Source organism: Balaenoptera borealis, assembly GCF_965194805.1.
Source record: "Balaenoptera borealis genome assembly, chromosome: 5".
NCBI lineage: Eukaryota > Metazoa > Chordata > Mammalia > Artiodactyla > Balaenopteridae > Balaenoptera > Balaenoptera borealis.
Window position 1 is genome coordinate 81952192 of NC_138862.1, and position 27470 is coordinate 81979661.

General features: G+C 37.6%; 1 protein-coding gene and 1 long non-coding RNA gene across 6 annotated transcripts in view; both read right to left on the minus strand.

Moving 5' to 3' along the window:
• Window positions 1-495: 495 nt before the first annotated feature.
• The window catches only part of SENP2 (SUMO specific peptidase 2), a 31316-nt gene continuing 4341 nt past the window's right edge, over window positions 496-27470 (minus strand). For 2 of the 5 annotated variants that reach the window (XM_082392971.1, XM_082392973.1), the window contains exons 3-17: window positions 25417-25550; window positions 24715-24781; window positions 22752-22842; window positions 19356-19524; window positions 17146-17249; window positions 15360-15454; window positions 14717-14768; window positions 13970-14033; window positions 12232-12408; window positions 10557-10688; window positions 8904-9107; window positions 7790-7869; window positions 5629-5713; window positions 3311-3406; window positions 496-1782 (exon numbers count right to left, since the gene is read on the minus strand). In XM_082392971.1, coding sequence (XP_082249097.1) covers window positions 1720-1782; window positions 3311-3406; window positions 5629-5713; window positions 7790-7869; window positions 8904-9107; window positions 10557-10688; window positions 12232-12408; window positions 13970-14033; window positions 14717-14768; window positions 15360-15454; window positions 17146-17249; window positions 19356-19524; window positions 22752-22842; window positions 24715-24781; window positions 25417-25550 — 1613 coding nt within the window. In that variant the 3' untranslated portion in view covers window positions 496-1719. The other 3 variants (XR_014244917.1, XR_014244918.1, XM_082392972.1) reach the window with 3 other exon arrangements.
• On the minus strand, window positions 17773-19349 carry LOC309629226. Its single transcript, XR_014244934.1, has 2 exons — window positions 19110-19349; window positions 17773-18979 (listed from the first exon to the last, which is right to left on the minus strand). It is a non-coding gene; the product is annotated as an uncharacterized lncRNA (long non-coding RNA).

Sequence of the window (27470 nt, forward strand, 5' to 3'; positions counted from 1 at the left end):
AGAGTATGCCTCTGTAGGGCTTCCCTGGTGGCGCAGTGGTTAAGAATCCGCCTGCCAACGCAGGGGACACGGGTTCGAGCCCTGGTCCGGGAAGATCCCACATGCCGTGGAGCAACTAAGCCCGTGCACCACAACTACTGAGCCTGCGCTCTAGAGCCTGCGAGCCACAACTACCGAGCCCATGTGCCACAGTTACTGAAGCCTGCGCGCCTAGAGTCCACACACTGCAACGAAGAACAGCCCCCGCTCGCCGCAACAAAGCCCACACACAGCAACGAAGACCCAATGCAGCCAAAATTAAATAAATAAATTAAAAAAAAAAAAAAAAGAGTATGCCTCTGCAACCAGAAGCCAGGGCCTCCAGGTGGCAGACATGTTGATTCATAGCTAACAGATGGCCAGTTTTTCTGGTTTGACCTCTTACTTTTGTGAACAAGGAGAAGTGTGGGAGGTTTAAGTAGGGAAAGGGTTAGAAATCAGCATATACTTTTCAGGTTCTGCCAGACAACCTTTTATTACATCAGAAAAGCAACACTAGGCACTAGATCTTGCAAAATATGTTCTGACCAACTCTAAACTTTCTGAAATTAAATATGCGTAACCACTGTAAGGTTTTTAATGAACAAAACAGTTAAATACAAATTTCATAGGCAAAATAGACTACTGTATAACTGGCAACCTCAGAGCCAAGTACTAAATTTTCTTGCACAGATTTCAGTGGCGGTGGAATGGGGAAATGTAAATACTAATGAGTACAAAACTTAATTTTGGCTTTATATATAGAAAAAAAACTTTGAGGAAAATAGCTTTAAACTGAATAGTATCTTCTGAAATAAACAGCTCAGGCCAGCCCTTACATATCTGAGGCTTATACTCAACCAGATCTGGGATGAAAATGAAGATTTAGGGTTTACAGTGACTTCAAATCCAGTTTCAAGAGTAGCCAAGTCACCTCATTTCCAGAAAGGGAAGTCTCTTTAGGATGACACTCTTCTGAAGACACTTGGATAGCCAGAGTTCCTTGGCCACAGTTCCACTTTTCCACGACACCATGCCAATGCTGTAGTGTGGAACTTCCTCTGAAAGGCAACCAGAGCCCTACACCACAGTGCTTCTCCTGGCATTTTCAAGCCTCAAAAGAAAGAAGACCTCCTGCTTCAAGTCAGCAGTTACTGCTCCAGCTAGAGAAGTTAATTAACCCTTCCTTCCCCCACTGCTTTCCCTCCTGATCTTCAGCAAGGAGTGGCAGCTTAACATTCCTTTCAGAAATAAATAGTTCAAATGAGAAATTTAGAGTTAACTTTAAAAGAGCAGCAGAAAACAGCCACTGCCCATTATGTTTGCAAATGAGTGAGTGAATGAATGCACGTGAACAAACACACAGAAAAAACAAATCATAGAATAAATTCTGCATTTTCCACATTCATAGGGAAAAAAAAAAATCTTAAAAAAAGTATTAATTAGCGTTTGTTCTTGTGTGGGTTGACAGTCCAGGGCTCTGAGCAGGCATGGCCTTATAAACAGGGTTGCAAGCAGCCCTCCACACACCAAGTCAGGACTAGGGTGCAGAGAGAGGCCTTCATGCACTTCTAACAGCTCAGTACCTGTGAGAGAACAGAGGTGATGCAAGGACTTTTTAACCCACAATGCATGAGGTATATGGAAACGTCCATCCGTGAAAGAACCACCAGCAGCGGGAGGGACTGCGGCAGGGCGTTCTCACAGCAACTGCTGATGAAGGATTTCCCACACCATCTTCTTCCGGAACAGAGGCATCTGGTGCTGCAGAGAATCCACAAGTAACACATACATCACACATGAAAGTGCCCAGCGTCAACAACCTTTAGTTGTAGCATGTAAATAAAGTAGGATGTCAACGTCCTTTGTGTAAGCCTTGACTTTTCTGCATCATGGTACAGACTTACAAAGCCATAAAAAAAGGAGGTTATTTGTATTATTTATTATATGTATCATAAGCATTTTTATGTGTTAAGGAAAATCAAAGCAGGATGCAGAATTATACAATAGAGTCCAACAACAACTTCATAACAAAAACGTGTACCAAAAAGGGAAATAGCTAAGTGGTGGCACAAAAAGTAACTTTTCTACTCATCTGTATTTCAAAACATTCTAAAATGAACATATTCTGCTTTCTTATGAGAAAAACATGAAGTCTATTTAAAAAAAGAAAAAAACAAACCTGCAAATTACTCTGTGCTATACCAAATGTTGTCCACGGCCAATTCTGTTCAAATAGCAACTTCCCCCCTTCAAATCTCATGTCATTAGGTTCAGAGAATAACTCCTTCTTTAGAAGCATCAAAGAATTAGATGCTTTTCTTTTTTTTTTTTTTTAGATGCTTTTCTTAATATATTATTCTGCTTTAACTGATAATCACTACATGGTCCAATTTTCAAAGCAACAACATGCAAGACAAATCCAAAACCACCTGTAACTCTTTTTGATGAAATCAGATACCCTTGAGGTACTCCTGGAGTTTCCTTATAAATAGTTGGATATACCATTTTACTATAAACTAGTGTGAAGAGGCCTAAAAAGTCTTAACACATGGATTCATAAATTATTTTAAATAGCTCAAAACATGTAGTAAAAAATTACATATTTATTCTTAGTAAAACTGCTGAAGCTAACCAATTGTATTAATTCAGCACGGGAGCCCTAGTTAGTTCATGTTGTTCAAAAGCTTAGAATGGGGTTATTATTAGTCCTACTATTCAATATGTACAATTTGGTAGCTATCAAAATGAGGTCTGTTAAAGCAAACTATTTTTTAAAGGAGGTTGTCCTTGGTTGTAAAAAGACTGAGAATCCACTATTACAAACATAAATACTCAAGAGTTCCCAACATATTTGAATTTCCACTCAAATGCAGAGCCAAAAATGGAGAACCAAAAATAATCAGAACAGAAAGGAAAATCAGGATTCATAGTTACATCTCAGACCTGCAGCTTAAGTTCTCACAAGGCCTGATTTCCCCATGCTGTTACATATTCTGCTGTGCCTCCTTCTTTGGCTAAAAGTATTAGTAATACTCAAGAACCAGTGAACACTGGAGTTCGGAGATATGCAAATTGCCCCACTGGTCACCAAAGACTAGGATAAACGTGAGAGCAGATACAGTGACAAACCCTGATACTAGCAAGAGTAGGGCTATGGCCAAGGTTTACAGCAATAATAGTAGCACAGCTACCATTATTAAGAGCTTAATGTGTGCCAGGCACTGGTAACATGCTCTGAGTTTATCTTGTTTAGTAACAAGTAAATGGATGAGGAGGGGTCTCCACTCACCTGAGTAAATGTGATAGGTTTGTCCCTAGAGATATAATCTGCATATTTACAAGTAAACATTCCACAATCACTCCCATTCAACTGTTGAGGAATCTCCTAAAATTACAAAAAAAAAAGAAAGGAAGGGGTGAAATTTCATCAAGTACAAACTCCTTTGACTTTTTCTAAATATTACTGTGGATAAACAATATTATAAAGGTAAATGTTAAATCTGGTATTACACAAACACACACACACAAACACAATTAGTCTTTATGTGGCATAAAAACCCAACCCATGACATGGGAGTATGTGAGCCTCATGGAAAATGTTTTTTAGAAGGAAAGAGAAAAGCAAAGTGAGAGTTCCATCTCTCATATAAACCAAATTGAAAGAAGGTTTATTACCAGGAACAGGAATTCTAGTCAGAATTGTTTCAGAGGCATTCATAAATTTTGAAAAGGGCTAAGTGTGGTTCAATCAGAAATATGCTTACAGTACAACTAACCTATTTCCATACTGCAGAGTCTGACTTGTCTTCCCTAGCCAGAAAACTAAGACTACTGCCTTGGACCCCCACAACTGCAAGCAGGAGAAAGAAAAAAGCCTCTTTATAGGGTTTAACCAGTTAGGAAATCTTGCCATGATGTTTAGTTCTGTCCTGAAAAAAAAAAAACACTACTGCTTGCAAGCAGCACTTAAAGGCACCATAAACCAAAGGCGGTGGATTCAAAGCCCAGGTGAAGTAAACTCACACATTCCCCAAGCCCGTGTCGCACTAATCTTGGCCAGCCCCTTACACACTTTGGCTGTCAGTTATAAGGGCAATAAGAGTATAAGAGAGTCTAATTCCACTGCTGGAAAACACACTAGATGACAACTCAATTTTTATTCAAAAAAATACACATGATTATTGTAAAAAGGAAAAGATTGAAAATGCACACCACCCATACATATGGTAGGTACCTCGAACTTCTCTCCTGAGCCCAGCATCTCTCACAGAGTGGAGAGAACTATGGACTCCACCACACAAATGAAGAGAATTTGTCTTCTTTATTACATTTCCCATTCCCGACACAGTTACTCATCCTAACAAACTCTTCTTTTATCTGTGCTTTCCTCAGGAAATTTCAACACTTACTCTTCTAATTATTCAACTTAGAAATGAAAATGCTTTTGGATAAAGATAGTCAGCCATTATATAGAGGTTAGGGCTAAAATTGAACTCATGTAGCTTACTTTAAAAAGGAGCCACGAGGGGACTTCCCTAGCAGTCCAGTGGCAAAGACTCCACGCTCCCAATGCAGGGGGCATGGGTTCAAACCCTGGTCCGGGAACTAGATCCCACATGCTGCAACTAAGAGTTCACATGCTACAACGAAAGATCCCACTTGCCGCAACTAAAGATCCAGCACGCGGCAATAAAGATCCCACGTGCCGCAACTAAGACCCGACACTGCCCAATAAATAAATAAATAAATATTTTTTAAAAAAAGAAAAGGAGCCATTAGGACTAAAAGACGTATGCATTTTTAAATTAATTAATTAATTTTTGGCTGCGTTGGGTCTTTGTTTCTGCAAGCAGGCTTTCTCTAGCTGCAACGAGCTGGGCTACTCTTCGTTGCAGTGCGCAGCCTTCTCATTGTGGTGGCTTCTCTTGTTGTGGAGCACAGGCTCCAGGCACCCGGGCTTCGGTAATTGTGGCGCACGAGCTCAGTAGTTGTGGCTCACAGGTTCTAGAGCACAGGCTCAGTAGTTGTGGTGCACAGGCTTAGTTGCTCCGCGGCATGTGGGATCTTCCCAGACCAGGGCTCGAACCCGTGTTCCCTGCACTGGCAGGATTCTTAACCACTGCGCCACTAAGGAAGTCCCAGATGTATGCATTTTTAAACCCTGAATGAGATTCAAATCTGGCACGATCCAAAGCACATTCACAAATAGCACACCTGACTGTTGAGGACTCACAGCATCGAACCCTTAAGATATAAATATACAAATTTCTCAGATAAGTTTTGAACAGGAGCTTTAAAATTTCCATTAATGCCAACCAAGAAAAGTAGCTGGCTTGAATTTACTGTGTTGTGTTTTTTTCTCAATTTTTTGAGACATGCAGATATTTAACATTTATAGTTTAAGAAACAAGATAAAGGCTTAAAAGCAAACAACTTGGTTAAATGAACTTCTGAAGACTTAGAAGTGATCATTCTAAAGATGTACACTTCAGGAGAATGCATGCCTAAGGATGAGTGAGTAAGGGGAGGAAGGAAGCCAAGTCTAAATAATATGCTACTGACAGGAAATGCAACAAAGTATTTGAAATACAGATGATCACCACTTACATGTGGCTTCATGCTGTAGTGGGTCCACTCTAAAACATTCAGGTCAATATTTCTTTTGGTCTTACTTTCATCCTGTAAATACTGACTGAAAAAACAGCAAAGAAGGAATATATTGATGAATCCCTGTGGAGACTTAGCATTATGACTACAAAGACATTGTGATGTTTAATAGACCTGCCATTCTCAAATCCATCTCTGTTAGATTTTTAAAAATATGATTGTTTTTGGCTTTTTACATTTTATTTTGTGTTTTTTCTGATTACAAAAATTATATATGGTTATATTTTAAAAATTAAAACATGATATGTAAAATGCAAAAGACCCCATAATAACCACTCTGGAAATATTTACTATTAACAGTTTGCTGTTTGCTATTCTAGTTCTCTACTCCACCCCATTTTAAAACACACATTTTATTCTATTTAAAAAAAGTACTTCATTCTATAACTTGCTTTTTCTCACTTAAAAATAGATATAAAACAAGACATCTGGCCTGGAGTCTTAAAAAGAAAAAGGCACTGCCATGGAAAACAAAAAAAAATGTAGGAGACTATTCTAAACTAAAGGAGACTAAAGAGACATTACTTACATGCATGAACCCTGACTGACTTCCTAGATTAGGAAAAAAAGCTATAAAAGATACCTGATGATATCAGAACATGAATCATATATTACACATTAGTGGTTGTCAATTTTCTTAAGTGTGATAATGGCATTGTGGTTATGTAAGAGAATTTCCTCATTCCTAAGTGATATATACTTAAGTATTGAGAGTGATTTAATTGTATCCAAATCTCCAGAGGGTTATCAAATTTAACGCAGGCATCTCAGTTCTCACCCTAACCTGCATAAAAGGTAAACCAGTGCTATGCTAGGGCATGCGCTCTCAACGGGAGCAGCAATGTTACCACCAGAGAGGTGAAAACTGGTTCTTAGAAGGCAAAAGTCTTAGATATTTCAATGGTTTGTAGCCCTCTAAAGCTCAACCCAACAAACAAAAAAAGTCTCTTCCCTAATACTATTTTCTCTTGTCATGGAGAAATTAAATTAAAAAAAAATTTGGAGTGGGGAGGTGATAATAAAAAAAATTGAGAAAAGTTGGACTAGGGGCATCAGGAAAGGGAGGGGGCCTCAGATACCCAAAGAAGCTGAACTCTTCATATATTAAAAAAGAGAGAGAGGGAAAAAAAAGTATGAATGTTATATATAAAAGTATGGTTTTTTGGTATCCTATTATAAGCAACAGACAAAATTTTGCTATATGATTCCAATGAAAACATTCATAAGTATGTGATTATATGTATGTGTATGTGCACACGTATGTATGTATGCACATTTTACATACATCTTAAGCAGAAAAGACTAGAAGGAAATAACTGCTTTATAAACAATTTGGTGTATCTTATGATTTTTAAAAATTTCTCCTCTATATTTTTTATTCAAGATAAACACCCATAAATAAAAAGGATCTTTTACACTAAAACATCAGAGAAGAACTGAATTATTGTTAACTTTTCTTCACATCATTCAACGAGAGTTCCCTACTAAAGTATCCTTATTAAAATTATCCAAGTATCCTTACTAAAATTAAAAACTGGAACCTGCATTTGCTTCCAGTGAGCATAAGGGTTTCAAAATAGACTTGTTTCACTGATTTGCTTCCTCTCTGTGAAATTCTTGTCATCACTTTACATAGCTAATAGATGGCTATGCTTTAAAGGCAGGTTTCTAGCAATTACTATTAAAACAGTTGCCTACAAACCATGTTTTAACTTAAAAATTACCTCCAGGTTCTATGAGATAAACCGAACCATCATGGAAAGCACAGAGACATCAGTGAGTGGGTTTAAGAATTGAGAGAACTAATGTATCAATCCCAGAGAAATCTAATTCATATCACGGGATTCTGATCAAATATATTTTACATTATGACATATGACAGACTTCTTTTCAATGATGCTATTAAATAAGATTTCTCAGTTAAGATCAGATTTTGGGGTTATTTTTAGACAAAAAGATGGATTCAGGTCAAGTTGTGAACAACTAGGAAGATAGCTCTCACTACACATTAGACTACCATCCACCAGAGGATGGAAAGAAGAAAGACCACTTAACAAAGGGCACACTGAGGCAACACTGAAGTTTTTAAGCCTTTACTTACAGGAGAATCTCACAGATCCTGTGGCCCTTTTGTCCCATAGAATCCAGATATTTAAGACACTTTTTTCTTAGGTCTATCACCTATAATAGAAAAATGCAACATCCAGAAACAACCATCACAAAAATGAGAATTTTATTTCTAAAAAGATAAGCATTTAAAAAAATATCAATATATGTACCAACATGAATGGATTTCTAAGAAACATTTTTCATAAAACATCACAGATGATATGAGCTCCATGTCTTTAAAATTATATTTTTCTATTCCTAGAGAAAGGCATAGAAACTTATTCCTTAAAACATTAGTGGTCCTCTCAGAGTGATGAGATTTTTTTTTTTGCCTTTTTCTTTATACCTTTACTTTACTACAATAAACCTGTTATCTTATAAACAAAAGTAATAAAATAACCCACGTGTATTAAAATTCTTTCCTACTAAAAATCAAAGCTCCTCCACTACACAGACTGTCTTGTAGCTTTCTAAGTTGTTCAACTCAAGAACTAAGAAGGGACTCTGCAGAGTATGCCTTTAACATATACTACGGGACTCTCACTAGACAGAAGAGTCACCTTCATTTCCAGCACACTTCATTTTATTGTGCTTTGCAGACACTGCATTTTTCACAAATTGAAGGTCTGTGGCAACCCTGCATTAAGCAAGTCTATCAGCGTCATTTTTCTAACAGTGTTTGCTCACTTCATGTCTGTGTGTCATATCTTGGTAATTCTTCACATTTCAAACTTTTTCATTATTACTATACTTGTTATGGTGCTCTGTGATCAGTGACCGTTGATGCTACTATTGCGAAAAGATTACAGCTCACTGAAGGCTCAGATGATGGTGAGCATAAAAAGTAGTTAGCAATAAAGTATTTTTAAATTAAGGTACGTAGATTGTTTTTTAGATAGTGTTACTGCAGACTTAATAGACTACAGTGTAGTGTAAACATAACTTTTATATGCACTGGGAAACCAAGAAATTGATGTCACTCTCTTTATTGTGATATTTGCTTTACAGCGGTGGTCTGTAACTGAACCTGCAATATCTCTGAGGTATGCCTGCATTTAACAAAACAGTCATTATCCAAACTCCAACAATTAAACCTCTCGACTTACCACCAGGCTCCAATGTACCTTACGATGAATAGGCACCAGAATCAGTTCCTGTTCAAAGAGATTGACCCCTTTGGTCCATCTTTTCACTGCTTGGTAACCCCCAGACTTTAATTTCGGATAGAAGAAAGTACTGAATGCATAAAGTGCTGGATACCCTTGTTTTTTATTTCTTTCCATCAGGAGATTCATGTAAAAATTAATGACCTGTAATACCAAGAGAGTAAATGTTGGAATATGGCAAGTATATTATCAATACTAGATTTCTACCTAACTGAATTAGGATGAATTAGAAAATAAGCTGAGGGAAGGGAAGGTACTAAGGAAGGGGATAAAAGGGCTGTCTATGACAGAAGATGGAAAACAAAAAATGATCAGTGCAGGGACTTCCCTGGTGGCACAGTGGTTAAGAATCCCCCTGCCAATGCAGGGGACACAGTTCGATCCCTGGTCCGGGAAGATCCCATATACCGCAGAGCAAATTAGCCTGTGTGCCACAACTACTGAGCCTGCATGCCACAACTACTGAAGCCCACGCACCTAGAGCCCATGCTCCGCAACAAGAGAAGCCACCGCAGTGAGAAGCCTGCGCACTGCAACAAAGAGTGGCCCCCGCTCACCGCAACTAGAGAAAGCCCGCTCGCAGCAACGAAGACCCAAAGCAGCCAAAAATAAAATAAATAAAATAAAATAAATTTATTTAAAAAAAATGATCAGTGCAAAATGGGAGGGATTAAGAAGGAATGAGACTGTACTTTTGAGGCATATGAGTAAGAGAGACAAGAAAGAACTCAAGGAGAAAGTCTGCAACAATGAAAATGTATATGTAATTATATCACACACAAAATATGCAAAAATATTAACTGGAAGTGAATTTTACTATATATAAATTACACCTCAATTAAAAAAAATTAAATGGAAGGAAATACACCAAAACATTAGTATTTTGTTTATTTTTGAGTTGTGCCACTTTCGAACGATGTTTTTCCTTCACTTCTCCTGTGTTTTCTAAATTTTCTATAATAAACGTATTACATTTATAATGTGAAACAGAAACATTCTAATTTTACAAGAATGTGTTTATATGTCACTAGTTATAGTGGGGAGGAAGGAAGGCAAAAGGAGAAAATGCAGGGGCTGAGCAGCTGGATAAAGAACCAACTGGGAAATTGGCAAGAACCAAGAGCTAGCTTTAGCTAAATACATAAGGATACAAGATGACAATTAGACAAATTTTACAGTTATCACTCAAAATGAAATAAAAAAAAAATCACATAGTGTACATACAGTGATCAATATATTCCTTTATTATTGAAATAATAAAATGGCTCCTATAAGAATTCATCGAAAATAAAGTATCACTTGCTTGCTTCCTTCCATTTATCACTTGCACCCAGGATTTATAAAAATCTCATTGAAGACTAGTAAATGCAGTGGTGGATGAAATAAAGCACAAATGGAGAAGAGGGAAACACTGCTAGTTAAAGGCAGCAAACAATCAGAATTAATCATCTTTTTAAGGTTTAAGATGTTTTTGTTTTAGATAAACTAAAGTTGCTTTACCAGCCCCTTTTAATTGTGTAGAAACCACTATGGTTACAGACAGAAAATGGTTAAGCATAATGAGAGTCAAAGGGGGAAAAAAAGACAACTTACTTCATCATTGAGCCAGTGATAGTTCTTCAAGGTCTGGATATCTCCTCGAGTGATTCTTAATTTGAAAGCACTACTTAGGATCTCATCCTGTGGGCCATGGCCTAGAGCATTACTGATTTCCTTTTCCATGTCCTGAATTACAAAGTCCAGAGGTTGCTACTTTAATATGGAACCACTATCAGATACTGAAAGTCTGAGATGGAAAAAAGCTTTTCATCTCTGTAATACCTGACCCTTAAAAAAAATATACCATCAAAGACCTACTAAATTGAAGTAGGAAAAGATTTCAATTTAGGAGCACAAAGCAATCTTACTACTAATGGTTATAAAAAATGCTAGTTCAATTATTAGCTTCTGAAAACAATAATTTGGTAATAATATTTAAAGTATACTCTCAATTATCCCACTACTATGTGGGATACATGAGCCAAACATGTACCAGATGCTTGAAGCACACAATTAATCCCTGCTTGTGGGGAAAGTATTATCACCATTTTATAGAAGAAGTAAAGCTCAGAGAATTTTGGTTACATGCTCAAAGTCATATAATGATTAAAAGGCAGAGCCAAGATTTGAACCCAGGAGTGTCTAACTCCTTAGCCTTTGCTCCTTTCACAATACTATAAAAGCATTTTCATACTTTCCTTATCTACCTCCTGAACTTTTATTTTAAAACATCAAAGTAATAAAATTAGGACATCAAAGAGATCATTCTATCCACTTTTGACATGAAGAGAGTAAGCAGAAACTAGAAAACTAGGCAGCAGTCTAGCAACTGAGTCCTTATTGAATAGATGGCATCATTCTAAAGAATTACGAAGAGAAATGCATATTTAAGCTATAAGCCTGAATCTATAAACCAATAGAAATTATTTCATCCAAATATTTTCAATACTGCTCCCCCCCACTATACACAATTTTGCAATTTTATGGATCTCTCTCTCTCCACCTGTATGCCCAACATACAGTAAGTGCTCAATAAATATTCACTGAATAGTACTGACTACCACAACAATGGAGAAGGAGTCAAGATGTGGGCTCACCTTTAAAATGAGAATTTTTAACTACCTTCATTTCCTTGTTTTCTGTAAGTCTTTACTTATAGAAATGTTTCAAATACAATAATCATTGAAAGGGACATTTTAGTGAACCATAATCGCTTAACAAAAACCTCAATGAAGAGGAGTTCCCTGGCAGTCCAGTGGTTGGGACTTGGCGCTTTCACTGCCAGGGCCTGGGTTCGATCCCTGGTTGGGGAACTGGGATCCCACAGGCCGTGCATCTCGGCCAAAAATAAACAAATAAAATAAAATGTTTAAAAAAAAAAAAAACGAACAACTGCAACGAACTCCTTCCTAATGTCAAACCCATACAGTGTAACTCAAAATATTTTAAGTTTAGAAAAAGAATCTACAAAGAACCCATTATATTCCAAGATATGTGACAATTCTGTCTACTCACATTTGCTGAAATTAATCTAATCCCTTAGGCCACTTTCACAGATCACTAATGATCAGTGTAGCCAGTGACTGAACAGCCCTTGGGCCTGATTTCCTTCATATATACATTCCCCAGCCTGGAGAAACTCTTCAAAACAAAACATTCACTCAAGTCTTAAATAACTGAGGTTATTTAAAAACATGCCCCTTATTCTGATCAACACAAGAAACAATACCTCTGTAAGTTCAAGAAGATCATCTGTCCTTTTAACCCTCTCTTTGCTTGAGCAAGTTTTTTCTTTTGTCTCAAGTATTGACATCTTCCTCCTGAGTAAGCCATTGCTTCCACTGCCCAGGCGGAGTCGGGCTGACACTTCTTCAGATAAGTCAGGTTCCAGCTGGAGTCCCCTCCTCTGATCAAAAAAGTTCCCATATTCTACTGACATGTTTGATACTTGCACATATAAACATATGTAACACATGAAATATAAAACAGCACCATTATCTTGAAAGAAAAGAGAATTAGTAAATCCCCAAATGAGTAAAGTAGATTAAGCATATCTGCCTGTCCCTGGAAGAGGGAACAAAAATTGTTCAAGACCTAAGGCTCACAACAGGACACCTCAATTATAAACCATGAAACAGAACATTCGTTTTCCCTGGAGGTAGCAAGAAAAGTATTTTCAGTTCTCTTATTTCAATTAAAAATAATACAGTTAAAAGACATTTTGAAAAGCTTTAAAAAAGCAAAAAATATGACCCATAATCCCACCACTCAAAATAAACCACTTCTATCCTTATACCAAGTAAACTTGTTCTACTTCATCCTTTTAAAAAAGTAATTATGTATTATAGAAAAATGCACAAAACATTAATGTGCCATTTAATTTTTGTAATATTAACACCTATGTAACCACCATTCAGGTCAATAAACAGAATTTTGCCAGCATCCCAGAAACTCTGATAAGAATCTTTCCTTACCATGACCCTACGGAACTGTTAATACTGAACTTAAGTCATCTGCTAGGCAAACTTATCTAAAATTAGGAAATTTATTTAGAAATAGAGCATTGGACTAGAACGACACTCTCAACACACGTAGCCAGTGCTCTTTACTCTAGCTAACTGCCAGGTATACTGGTCCTAGGAAACCAGTAGCTGCTGGCCCTTCCACATGGTCCCAGATTGCAATGCCTTCAGGTTCAGCCAGGATAGAAGCAGGATGTAGTCTTTAGCCAGGTAACAAATACATTAGAGAAGGGAACAATCTAAGACTTAGGACTTAAGATCATGACTTAAGACTATGACTTAGCCTTAAGATTAGTTCTTATGAAGATATCAAATGGGAAAAGAGAATCTTGATCAGACTGATACTTAACACAAAGCAGTTCCCTAAACTTTGGTTATTTCTATTACCTAAAATATGAAATAATCTAAAACTTCAAGTTTGCATTTAATTTAGGAATATAATTCTTTTGGATATGGAGTGCTTAGTAAAACACTTTGCCACTATTACTTAAAATGTTGGTATTGCTACGGAGATCACTGGGACACTTCTTATTCTGATACTTACATAGAAAATGTAAAATCCAATTATGCAGAAGATTGGTAATATTTTCAAGTAAATATGAAATCTTGAATCTGAAAAGAAAGTCCTGAACAACTATTTTCCCTAAAGATGTATGGTTTTAAAAAATTCTCCAAAAGAAGCCAGGCAACAGAGATAAGGGTTGGGATGGAGGCAAGTTAGTCTCTCTTACAAAGGTGGCTACAGCACAGAGATAAAAATCTGGCAACTCAGAAGAAAGCCAAAGGTGTGTATCCTCAATGCCTGCTGCTTCTTCAAAGAAAACAACGGAATTAGAAATCAAAGTAACATGTATCATCTTTCTTATTTTTCATGGGCACCAAAATTTTAACATAAGTCAGGTGAAAGAATAAAAGACATAAAATTTAACTGGGGTTTCTACTTACACCTTCATTTTCTAGTCTGATTCCAACTGTCTTCTCTGTATCAGAAAGTTTCCCCTTTGAACACCTGAGGAAAAAAAGTGAGAGATTACAGACTGGATGATTGTAAGCTGATACATATTAAACTAGTTTCAGAAAGAAGATTTAATAATTGTAAACAAATATTGCCTTGAGTTTATATAGTCCTCTAAACCAAAGGTTAGCAAAATTTTTCTAAAAAGGATTAGACAGTAAATATCTTAGCTTTGCAGGTCTTATGGTTTTTGTCACATCTTCTCAACTTTCATTGTAGTTTAAAAGTGGCCATAAGTAGTATGTAAATGAATGAGCATGACTGTGTCCAACAAAACTTTACTTACAAAAACAGGCAGGTGGACCAGATTTGGTCCATGGGCCATAGTTTACCAAACTCTACTATAAATGAACCAGCATCCAAAATCCTAAGGCACACAGAACTGCCTTCACTGTTCATCTACTAGAGATGCTGATCACCAGAGATGCCCACCACACCCACGCTCTTGTCTAAGCAGTACCTATGCCTCCCAACCTCTAATGCCTAGGGGAGAAGGGTACCCTCCCAAGCTAGGGTGGACATCTGACACAAGAGCTACCTATGTACCCACATATGCTGACCAGCTACCAGAGCTGAGGAGAGTTCACAATTCCTCAGACATGGTTACTCATAAATATAGTTTATAAAGTAAGAAAATAATATGTCAAAGAAAACTTAGAATAAACTGAACCATGTACCTCTTTTCACTTCTCACTGAACATAGAGGTCCCCTTGTTTCAACAACTCTATCTGTGAGGATGATAAAAAAAAAAGAAAAAAAAAAGAAAAAAAAAGTGTTTCCTTTATTAATCAATCATATAGCTGGAATTTCAATTTACGGTTTCCAAAGTATCAAGATATTAATTTACATTGAAATGCTAAAATGGGTTCCAAAGACATTAGCCTCCATACAAATTAAGTTGCTTAAAAACGCATAAATCTCTTTCTGCTTTAAATATAATCTTTAGTGTAAACTGACTAATATCTGCTCATCTGGTAAGCTATCATTTAGTGTCATTTAGTGAACAGCAGCTGGAGAAATACAAGGAAATTAACATACGGAATACAAAGAAATTAATTTTAGGCTCACAAAATATACACTATGATATAGAAGCTAGGAATAATAATCAAGAGGTATTTTATAAATTGGCTTTATTTTGAAATAGCTTTTTTACTAAACTTCTGGTACTGGTAGGCCCCCATCAATGCCCTGGGGTCTGATAATGTTTTAAAGTTTGGTACACCATCTTTTACTAGTACGTCATTTTTCAATTTTATATGCACTTGAACTAAGTTCAATATATTAAGACTATTAAGATACAGCTAAATCTGGGAACTCACATTGTTTTGGAACAAACTGAGTTGTTTTGACTCCATGACTTTGCTCTTGCCCCCAGCCTTTGGTCTTTAATGTGTCCATCTGACTTCTTTGAGAACTTAGAAACACAAAAAGTAAAGAAGATCAGATACAAAAGGAAAATCTATTTTAAGTATTCATTATCTCTTTCTGGGAAGCTTCTCCAAACAGGAGTTATTGATAACCCAGAAATGTCAAATTACAAGAGAAAGGACGCAACACAGCATCATCTGGGACTAGGATAAAAGGAGTCTGATCCTGATTCTAATATTACAGCCAAGTTACCTAACCTCCAGTTTCTCCATTATAAAAGTGGATGTTCTCAATCCCCAGCACCACCTTGACTGAAAAATCTCAGCATGGTAACACCCAACTTAAAAGATGAAAAATTTTAAACAATATACTGAAATGGATCCCAAAACAACACATTAAAAGAACATAAGAAGAAAAAGAACAACAACAAAAAAACCATAATAAGCAAAATAGTTTGAGGATTTTGCTGACATGACAAAACCAACAGTTCATGAAGCATACTGTTGCTCCCAACAGTGGCTAGTCAAAATGGAAAAAAATATGAACATTCTGATTGACTAAACTGAATTTCTTTTTAAATAAATTTCTTTATTTTTTGGCTGTGTTTGGTTTTCATTGCTGGGCGTGGGCTTTCTCCAGTGCAGTGAGCAGGGGCTACTCTTCGATGCGGTGCGTGGGTTTTCCATTGTGGTGGCTTCTCTTGTTGCTGAGCACGGGCTCTAGGTGCGCGGGCTTCAGTAGTTGTGGCACATGGGCTCAGCAGTTGTGGCTCACGGGCTCTAGAGTGCAGGCTCAGTAGTTGCGGCGCACGGGCTTAGTTGCTCCGCAGCATGTGGGACATTCCCGGATCAGGGCTTGAACCCATGTCCCCTGCATTGGCAGGTGGATTCTTAACCACTATGCCACCAGGGAAGTTCCTGAATTTCTTTTTAAAGTTCACAACCAAAGTTAAAATTCCCAAAGTTAAAATTCTTGTTATTTCTGCATTCAACAAGCTAGACAGTCTTGTGACTTCTTCACCTTCAACTTACTGTTACATAATTTCTGGGACTCCCCTCTGTGTATTCTCACACCGCTTGTCAGAATTATCAAGTAGATCTCAAACCTGAGCTCGCATATTTTTTGTCCCCTTGTTTACAGGGAAATAAAAGGCCAGATATCAGTTCCTTCTGCCATTCTCATCTATTTGGTCAACTCAGCACAGTTAATTAACAAACTGTCTGTAAGGAAAACATCTTATGACCTGGGATGATTTTAATCTTGTCTCTAGAGTGGAAGATTTCCGACTGTGCTAAGATGCATCCACTAGGATGCCTCAGAGACTATGTGTACATGGCGGGGGGGCGGGGTGGGGTGCGGGTGGGAGGAGATGAAGGGAGGGAAGAGCTGGGGAGAAGAGGGGGAAAAAGAGAGGAAGACAGAGGTCATGAGAAACGTGTGTTGGGGAGGTTGAAAAAACTCTCTGCTCCCTGGGAACCTGACTTCAACCAGTGATTCCACTTTTCTGTATCAGAGTTTTATGTAAGAGTTCACTTGAACAAAGGACTCTTAAAGCTAATAGAAAATTCTATTTTGTAAAACCACTGTTCAATATAATCCATCAGTACAGACAAATTACAGGGCTCGCTCTCTCAATATTAATCTCTTTTTTCAACAAAGCCCTTCCCACCAATCCCTTCTCCAAAAAAAAGGAAAAAGATGTCTGGCAAAGCATTTATCTTGTTAACGCATCTTTACCTATGATGAGTTGAAGTTACAGGAGGAACAGAGTTTCCATGACCACCTTCTTTAAGTCGCTCCAATAACCTTCGGTATTTCTCTCTTTCCTCTTTTTGAACACCCTAAATAAAAGAAAGCATTTAGATAACTACCAGCACATCAAACCTATAATTAAATCATAAACAAAGACTAAGAGGTCAAACGCAGCTCATAGATGTGTTTCATTCGCCAGCACAGTGTTTTTGTAATTTTAGTGTTCTTTTAATTCCTTTAATTTTAATTAACAACTTTATAAATTAAAAAGAAAAATCCAATAACATCTGGTCTCTTTTGAAATGCTGTATCAACAATCCAGAGCTATGTAAGACTATTTATTCCCTTGGTCACCTATTCACTCCAGCCCATTTCACTCATTTACATTATCTGCTAGACCTTGATAGCATCTGAGTTTTTGACAGTGAAACTGGGTTAACCACAAAAAACTCAGCAGAAATAATCCACTTGCATATTCAGAACATTCAGCTTCCAAAACAGAACTGGTCTCACCAAAGTCACTAATGACCCTCTATGGCCAAATCCAATGGACACATTTTCAGCTCTTCTGTCACTTGACCGCTCTCCAGCATCTCACCCTGCTAACCTCACCTTGCCTTGCTGGACAATACACTCTCCTGATTTCTTTTTTTTTTTTAATATTTATTTATTTTCTTTATTTTTTTGGGTCTGCGTCGGGTCTTAGTTGTGGCACGCAGGATCTTCGATGAGGCACGTGGGATCTTTTGTTGTGGCGCGCAGGCTTCTCTCCAGCTGTGGCGTGCAGGCTCCAGGGCGCGTGGGCTCTGTAGCTTGCAGCACACAGGCGCTCCCATTGAGGTGCACAAGCTCAGTAGTTGTGGTGCGTGGGCTTAGTTGCCCCGCAGGATGTGGGTTCTTAGTTCCCAACCAGGGATCAAACCTGCATCCCCTGCATTGGAAGGCGGATTCTTTGCTACTGGACCACCAGGGAAGCCCCTAATTTCTTATCTTCTCAGTCTCCACTGAATATTATTTCTTCTGACTGCCTGTAAGTGTCGATGGTTCTGCCCATTATCTCTTCTCACACTACATACTCTCCCTGAATAATCTCTTCAGCTCCCTTGATTTATCTAACACCAATATGCAGAAGATTCAGAAATGTGTCCCTAACCCTGCCTTCTTCTCAAAACTCCCATATATCCAAAAGTCTACAGGACAGGTCTTCTTGCGTGTTTCACAGGCACTTTAAACAATGTCCATAACTGAAGTCATCACCTTCCCCTAAACACGTAGGGTATCCTGGTCAGTGGCACATATTTATCCAAGATTGAAATCTGGGACTCAGGCTCTTCCATCTAACCTTATATCATACTTAACCAGTAAGTATGTCCTTGCTAATACTACCTTCTAATATTTCTAGAATATGGCCTGTGTATACCCCATACTTATCTGCTCAGTCCCATCCCTTATTTCTCATCTAGGAGGTACTGAAGCCTACTTTGACACCTCTCCTTAAAATCCCCTCCAGGGCTGCAGTCCATTCCTTTCTCTGCCTACTTGCTTGCTGATTACAACAATTAATGTATAAGCTCCTAGAAAACAGGGACCATATTTTATTCAATTCTGAATTGCTGAAAACTGGCACAGCACCTGGGACCCAAATAAACATTTCTTTGATGAACTAAGCTAAGTGGCTCAGAAAACCATCTAGCAAATTGCAATAGGTGATGGTCTGGGGGAAATGCCAGAGACAGGAATAGTTCTAAATTCTCCTGGAATAAGTGAAGACTTCAAGAGGGAAGGGAAGATTGTTGATGAAGACATCATGCTAGGTGCCCTAAAAATGGAAGGAAAAAGCAGACATGTACACCATTTACTTCCCTTACTTCGTCACAGTTATTATAGCTTATACAAGAAACAAGTTAGAATAATTCAGGCACCCAAAAAGAAAGAATCTATAATCGTACCTTTTCCTAATATGATTCCTTTTTCTTTCTTTTACCTGAAAATTGACTACATATATACAGAAGAATACATATAAGCATTGGAGTCAAATAGGGGCCAGATATAGAAGGGAGACTGGGAAATTTACAGTCCCTGTACACCCATTTATACCTTTTGAATTTTGTACCACAGAACATATACTATTTATCTGCCCCCCCACCCAAATTCCTAAAATTGCTTTTAAAAGAGATCAGGCTAAAAGGGCTTACCTCCTCCACAGTACAATGGGGACGCCTCAGACCCTTGCCACCCTCTTCAGAAATCATCTCTGTTACAACTTGTTCCTGAGGCTTCCACGTTAAGGAACTCTCCAGATTGCCTTTGCTATGGCGACGGCCACCTGGTCTTCTATTACAGGCTTCTGAATTCAAAGTAAAACTGAGAGGAAAAAAAAAAGAAAAAGTTATTCCCAAATGGCTTAAATTGCTGGAATTTAAGCTCCAGACAATCCTGTGATTAAGCTGTCTCAGGTTAAGCTTGCTCCTGGCAAATCAGACAACCACCATTCACAAAAATTAGATCTCTAGAGCAGAGGGCACCCCAGAATTCTGCTATAGAATGTCTATTCCCAGTCACCAGGGCTTCCACATGAAAGCTTTTGCCTTTTTCCTCATGCCCAATTTTCCAACTCCAACTCTGGCTTAGCTCGCTATTACACAACATACCCTCCTCTGGTACTACACTTTTCCTTTAGTCATTTGGCACCACTGAAATTAATTATTGGTGTGACTGATTATTTATTGGTGTCACTGTGGGACTGCATCCCACACTAAACTTTAAAGTCCATGAAGACAGAGATTTCATCCTTCCACCACCGTATCCTGGTACATGATCTAAGCCAAAAGGCACTCAATCAGTATCTGCTGAATACTAAATTAATGAATACTAAATTAATAAATGCTAAAGAATGGGAAGCCATGAAGCCCTCACCTAGTCATTGTTGCTGGTTGATAGAGCCTGCCTCTCTTGCCATTACCGATAATGGAACAAACTGACATCTTACCTCTCTTGATGTGAGGTTTAAGAAAGGACACATCACATATGCAGTATTTTTACCAAAAAATTTGCATAATCTAAAATAAATCATGAGTAAACATCAGACAAAATTAAGGGATTCTACAAAAGCAATGCTTTGTACTCTTTAAAAATATTCATGCTATTACAGACAAAGAGAGGCTGAGGCGTTGTTCCAGATTAAAGGAGATCAAAGAGACATGAAAATTAAATGTAATACATGATCCTGCCCTGAACTGTGGGCCAGAAAAAAATAATCTCTATAATAGAGAAATTTAAATAAGATTATATAATAGTACTATATCAATGTTAAATTTTCTGATTTTGGTAATCTGTGATTATGTAAGTGAATGTCCTCATTCTGAGAAATAAACACACTCAAGTACTTATGATTAAAGGGGCATGAGTCTAAGACTTACTCTCAAATGATTCAGAAAAAAATATTATGTACATATAACAGAGAATGATAAAGCAAACTGGAAAAATGGTAACAACTGGTGAATCTAGGTCAAATGTATTCACCTACAGAGTTTCAAAATACTGTACATGAAGCAGAAACTGACATAACTGGATGAGAGAAATAGTCAAGTCCACAATTACAGTAGGAAACATCAACACTCGATACTCATCAATCAATAAAAAAGTAGACAGAAAATCAGTAAGACCTGTAAAACATTATCAGCAAACAATAACTGACATTTACAGAACACTCCACCCAACAATAGCAGAAGACACATTCTTTTCAGTGAACATGGAACATCCAGACTGAATATATTCTAGGACATAAACAAATGTTAACAAATTTAAAAGGAATGAAATCGTACTAAGTATATTCTCTGACCATAATGAAATTAAACTAGAAATCAGTAACAGAAAGATATCTGGAAAGCCCCAAGTATCTGGAAATTAAACAATATAATTCTACCCTTCTAAATAATCACAGGTTAAAGAGGAGGAGTATGAATGAAGAGTAAAATGAAGAGTATAAGCCTGATGTTTTGTAGAATTAACCTTAGTTTCAGCTTAACCAGTTTTCTCATAATTATATTCAGATTATTGATCTTTTCAGGAATACTGCATTAGGTGATGATGTCCTGCTCAGTGCAATGTATCTGGAGGCCAGGATGTGAGTTTGCCCACTGTGGGTGATTTAAACTTTGATTCTTTGGTTAAGGTGGCATCAGGCAGGTTTCTTCACTCTGAAGTTACTATTTTTCCCTTTATAATTAGTAAGTAATTTGTGGGGAAAAATTCTGAGTTTATATAAATATTCCATACTTCATAAAACTTTTACTTACTAGTTTTAGCTCAACTGACAATTCCTGTATATATCAGTTATTACTGTGATAGTTAAAAGATGGTGATTTTCTAATTCCATCATTCCTTCTACACTTACTAGTTGGCATTCTACTATAAAGACCTTTTCCTCCCACACTATGTATTTATTAACATGTGTATTCTTGTCTTTATTCATTTGATGCTTAAATTGTCCCCAGCTGGCCAGTGAAAGCCCCTTCAAGTTTCCTCCTGTGTCATGTTGATAATGTCCCCAGGTTTTTAGGGCTCCTTTAATTGCTGGCACAGGATGTTCCACAATCATTTTTTACTTTATCTCTCCTAATCCTACAATCAGCCATTTATCCGCCTCCAGGGAACCTTACTTTTTATAGTTAGTGTCTCATTTTCAAACATGAGTGGATAGCCAAGGATTACCAGGTATTTGAATAAGAACTCGTAAGAAAGATAAAACCAAAATAAACCAAAGGGGGAGAAGTAACTCAAAGGAAGCAGACAAAGCAAGGAGGAGAAGAAATTTTAAAATAATTAACAGCTTTAGAGAGATAAGAAAAGATATTGCACCTCTATAATAAGAATTCGATGGTTGGAGAAAGAAAAAGCCATGGGGAATAGGGAGTGGGAGGATGCTTACAACTTAAAAACTATGAAGCCAAAAAAAAAAAAAAGTATACATATATGTTATCTCGGTGGTAGAAGATTTTTTTAAAAAAAGGGTAAGGACAAAAACAAAAGAGAATTATATATGAAAATTAAATTAGATCAATCCATAAGGTCCGATATCCAAGCAACAGAAGTTTTAGAAAGTGAGAACACAGAGAGAAGAAAATTACTAATAAAATAATAACAATTCATTGTATACATGATTTCTGCACTGTTCTGAATGCATATTATACTTCAAAAAAAAGTTTAGAAGTGAGTGACAATTCTTTTTTAAAAGGTTTTAAAGGGCATTCCCTGGCAGTCCAGTGCTTTCACTGTCGAGGGCCTGGGTTCAACCCCTGGTTGGGGAACTAAGATCCAACAAGCAACATGGTGAGGCCAAAAAATAAAAATTAAAAATAATTTTAAAAATTAAAGGTTTTCAAAATCACATTATATAGGCATATGATATGGTAGAAAAAGTAACACACACTTGAGTACGTCTCTCACCAGCTGTATGATATTTGGCAAGTTACTAACCTCAGAGTACTTACTTAACAAGATTACATAATAGAAGCGAGAATGCCTAGCAAGAGTGACCACCTAAAAATTACTAAGTTTCCATTTACAGAAAGGCAGAATTTAACACTTACCCAAAGGAAGGCAGGACTCTGCGTGGCTGATCTCGAGTTACTGTCACTCTGATCTTTGGATAGTCACTTATTCCATTAGGAGATTTATTACCTATTTTTAAAAACCATTTGTAATTGTAAAATAAAAACAGAAAACACACACAAAAATACCTGTGAACAGTCTGCATTAGAAAAGAAAATCTGGACTTCCCTGGTGGCACAGTGGTTAAGAATCCGCCTGCCAATGCAGGGGACACAGGTTGGGGCCCTGGTCTGGGAAGATCCCACATGCTGTGGAGCAGCTAAGCCCGTGTGCCACAACTACAGAGCCTACGCTCTAGAGCCCGTGAGCCACAACTACTGAAGCCCACGCACCTAGAGCCCATGCTCTGCAACAAGAGCAGCCACCGAAATGAGAAGCCCGCACAGCACAACAAAGAATAGCCCCCACTCGCCGCAACTAGAGAAAGCCTGCTTGCAGCAACAAAGACCCAACACAGCCAAAAATAAATTAATTAATTAAAAAAAAAAAAGAAAATCTGTGAGCAGTCTTTACTGTAGAACTAAATATCTTATTTTTTCAAATTCTATTACTTTCTAGCACACATTTTGTAAAAGTTAAAGGAAAAGCAATAGTGCTTAGTCTGTCTTTGCTCTCAGGTAGGTAGTAACAATTCATAGGAAAGCTTTACTAGTTTTGCTTGCTGGGGCCAACAAAAGGCATGAAGAACTCAATGATTATAAACTCTGTAATCTAATCAAATTGAGTAAATTTTTCAAATTGTTTCTTCTTCTCAAGAAAACAGAAGTATTTTTAAATGAAAATCTGCTTTGTTACTACATTTCCCTGGAAGCTTCTAATACCTGTGAGACGGTTACTATACCTCAAAAAAGGGTAACAAAATTTTCATCAGCCACGTTATCTGCTGGAGCTACTACAGGGGTTTGGAGTCCCTGAGGACTCCAAAATGCAAAGAGGTCTAAAGCTCAAAGTTTTTTCTTAAGTCAGTAGCAGCAAAACGTGAACTGACCTGCACTCATTTGTTTGTAAAACCTGACTTGAATCAATGTTCAATCCTGTTGGGGTTTTTTAAATAATATTCAATAAACAACTGAAAAATGTGGAATTCCGAAACATATCTCCAAGCATTTCCGATTTGAGATTGTGGATTTCTTTATATAAGAAATCTGCCCTAGGAATACCCATGCTTCTCTGACTAGGCTACACAAACCCACAGAAATATAGTGCTGGTACTTCAGGCACAAGATAAATCTACCATCCTCTCTATATGTCAATTTTCTGAACCCACAACTTCTCTAAAAGCTCTTTTTCCCCCTTCCTCTCAAACTTTACAAGCCTATCTGTGTGGCAGAGATCACAATCATTTTCAGGACTCTGGCTTCTTCCTATTTTTCCCCACCAGAGCATTTTATATAGTATATATAATAATTACAATTCAATTTCGGGATCTAAGGATGATATGGAGGTTCCTAATCCACAAAACCATGAGAACTGGGAACCTAAGGTTGCTCCCCCATCAGATGATGTCCCTCAAAGGCAGGGTTTTATTATTTTGTTATTTTATTATGTTGTTATTTGTTTTGCTATTTTGTTATTAAAGGTTTTATTATTCTATTATTTTGTTTTGTTATTTTGCTACTAAAGGTTTTATTATTTTGTTATTCCTGATAACTTAGCACAGTGTCTGACAGAGTAAGCTCTCAGGTAACACTTTTTTTTTTCTTTTTAATAAATAAGCCCTGATCTAAGTCACATTAAAGACGCTGATAAAGCAAATAGGAAACATAACAGTAAATTCAAAGACAATACTAAAGGAAAGCGATTTGCTTTTTAGAATGGTAGGGAGAATATATCTGTGTTCTCATCTGAAGCCAAATCAGTGTTTTCCTTTCACATTCCCAAAACTCAGAGAACAGAGGCAGAAGGAGGTAGGGGAAGCAGAAATGTTTTTGACCACCTCACCCAGTTTCAGCATGTTGTTCCAGGATCCGGAATCTGTCAGTTCAGAAGATGAAGAGTTCGAAAATACCTTAAAATCAAAAAGAATCATCTCTGTATTAACTCTTAGAATTTAAATAAGTCTTAATATGAAAAAAAAAAATCACTCTATCGGTGATGATTTAGTTACCTCACAGAAGAAACCTCATCAGTAAGACCAAGACTCACAAAATGATGTAAAAAGTAACAATCCCAGATTCTTCACACATATTTAAACAAGAAAACCAGATGTAGAGTTGACTCTTGAACAAGGGTCTGAACTCCGTGGATCCAATTAAATGTGGATTTTTTTCAATAGTAAATACTAGTGTATTACATGATTACTGATTGGGAATCCACGGATGCAGAACCTCAGATACGGCAGAACCAAGGATCTGGAAGGCCAACTATGTGAGTTTTTGACTGTGTGGAGAGTTGGGGCCCATAACCCAAGCATTGTTCAGAGGTCAACTGTATTAGTAATTAGGCTCCTTATAAATATTTTTTAAATGTGCAATTCCTTAATCTTTCATTTTTTGGTCTCTGTATCAAGGCTAATTAAGACATGAACATTTCAGAAAGAAGTCATTCTACATATTAATTCCTAAAAAGAGAATATTTCTAAAATTTAACTTTAATGATTAAGTACAAAGACCAGTAGCCCCAGTGAAGCCTATCCCCACTGACCTCTCCTGAAGGGACCACATTCCGTGTTCCATTACAAGCAGAAGTCACCATGGGCTTTGTGGTCAGCTGGAATGGGAATCCAAATAAGCTGGCAGCATTGTAGAGACTGTTTTTCACTTGGTGAATAAAGCAACCTAGAAAGTGTAATATAGATTACATATACATATATAGAGTACTTAAACTTTTAGCAAGAAGAAAAAAAAGATTATATCTTAGAAAAGGCCTCTGTCAATTTTTATTAGAAGTCCTATCTTCAACCATTGAGAGAAAAAGGTACCTGTAAAAATAATTTTTCTCGTATCTGAATAACTGCAATTCCAGCATTAGCATTTTGGGGTTTTTTTAGTAAAATATCTAGGAGGTTACAAAAGCATGAAACCATCATTTTAGCAAATCACATACTGATTCACAAAAAAAAGTCCTGAAATGACAGCTTTTAAGCAATGAGTTCCCCAGAATATATACTGTAAAATAAATCTTTTCCAGAGACATAAGGGCATAACTTAGACAACCTGGAGCATATAGTTACTAGGTATGGCAGAATTCTAGGAAGCATTACCATTTACTCACTGGTTTGTCCTTACTTCTCAGGCAGGTTAACAATATAGTTGTCCTAAACAACTACTTACTACCTTGGCTATATCCAGGATGGAAATTAGTGAAGTATAAGATATGTGGCTCCTAAACGTCTAGGATGAAACAAAGCTATGCCTCTACTGGAGAAGATGTGTTGGAAGATCTCAGACTCACCCCTCCCTGCCACCAAAAATAAAGATTACAAAATAAGTAAGTAAATAAATAAGGGTGAGGGGTAGATTTCAATGCTTTCCCCACTTCCTCCTTTTATCACACTACCCCCTTCTCACTTCTACACTGCTGATTTGTTTTCTACAATTTCCTTTCTATTTCCTAATTAAGGTTTTCTAAAGCACTACTTTGAGATAAAGGGGTCATCATCTTTTTTTTTTTTTTTTAAAAGATCGTTTTGTGATCTCAGATTAACATCTTTATTCTTAAATTTACTTATTTATTTATTTTATTTTTGGCTGTGTTGGGTCTTCATTTCTGGGCGAGGGCTTTCTCTAGTTGCGGCGAGCGGGGGCCACTCTTCATTGCGGTGCGCGGGCCTCTCACTGTCGCGGCCTCTCTTGTTGCGGAGCACAGGCTCCAGACGCGCAGGCTCAGTAGTTGTGGCTCACGGGCCTAGTTGCTCCGCGGCATGTGGGATCTTCCCAGACCAGGGCTCGAACCCGTGTCCCCTGCATTGGCAGGCAGACTCTCAACCACTGCGCCACTAGGGAAGCCCAAGGGGTCATCATCTTAACGATATTCTGCTTTAGAGAAAAATACCCTGAAAGTGAAATGGTTGGCTTTTAAACATCAAGCACTCCAGAACATATAAGATATAAAATACTTTCCAGGAAGATAGGGGAATAACTTAAACAACAAGAAAGATGTGCTAGATGGGTAAAGCAGAATCCAATTTGAAGTAATCTGTCACTATAGAATAGTTAGAAGTACCAAAATTTGCAAATGCCTTATTTCTCATTTTAGGAACTGGAGAGAATTCCAGGTTATCCCTCTAATAACGTTGAGGGATATCACTTACATTCTACTGTGCTGTAAGTGGGAGAAAAAGAACTTTAGGGATTGGTGCTTATCATCCAGACTGTCATCCAGACTCCAAACGGCAGGAAGTACTCGTAATAACATAAATGTGTAATAACATAAGTGCGCACAAAAAGTACTGTGATATTTATTTTCCCATAAGTTTTGTCAAAATCTGAGTATGCCCCAAAATTATGTCAAAAGATCTCATTGATTAAAAAACAAAAAGCAGGGCTTCCCTGGTGGCGCAGTGGTTGGGAGTCTGCCTGCTAGTGCAGGGGACACGGGTTCGAGCCCTGGTCTGGGAAGATCCCACATGCCGCGGAGCAACTAGGCCCGTGAGCCACAACTACTGAGCCTGCGCGTCTGGAGCCTGTGCTCCGCAACAAGAGAGGCCGCGATAGTGAGAGGCCCGCGCACCGCGATGAAGAGTGGCCCGCGCTTGC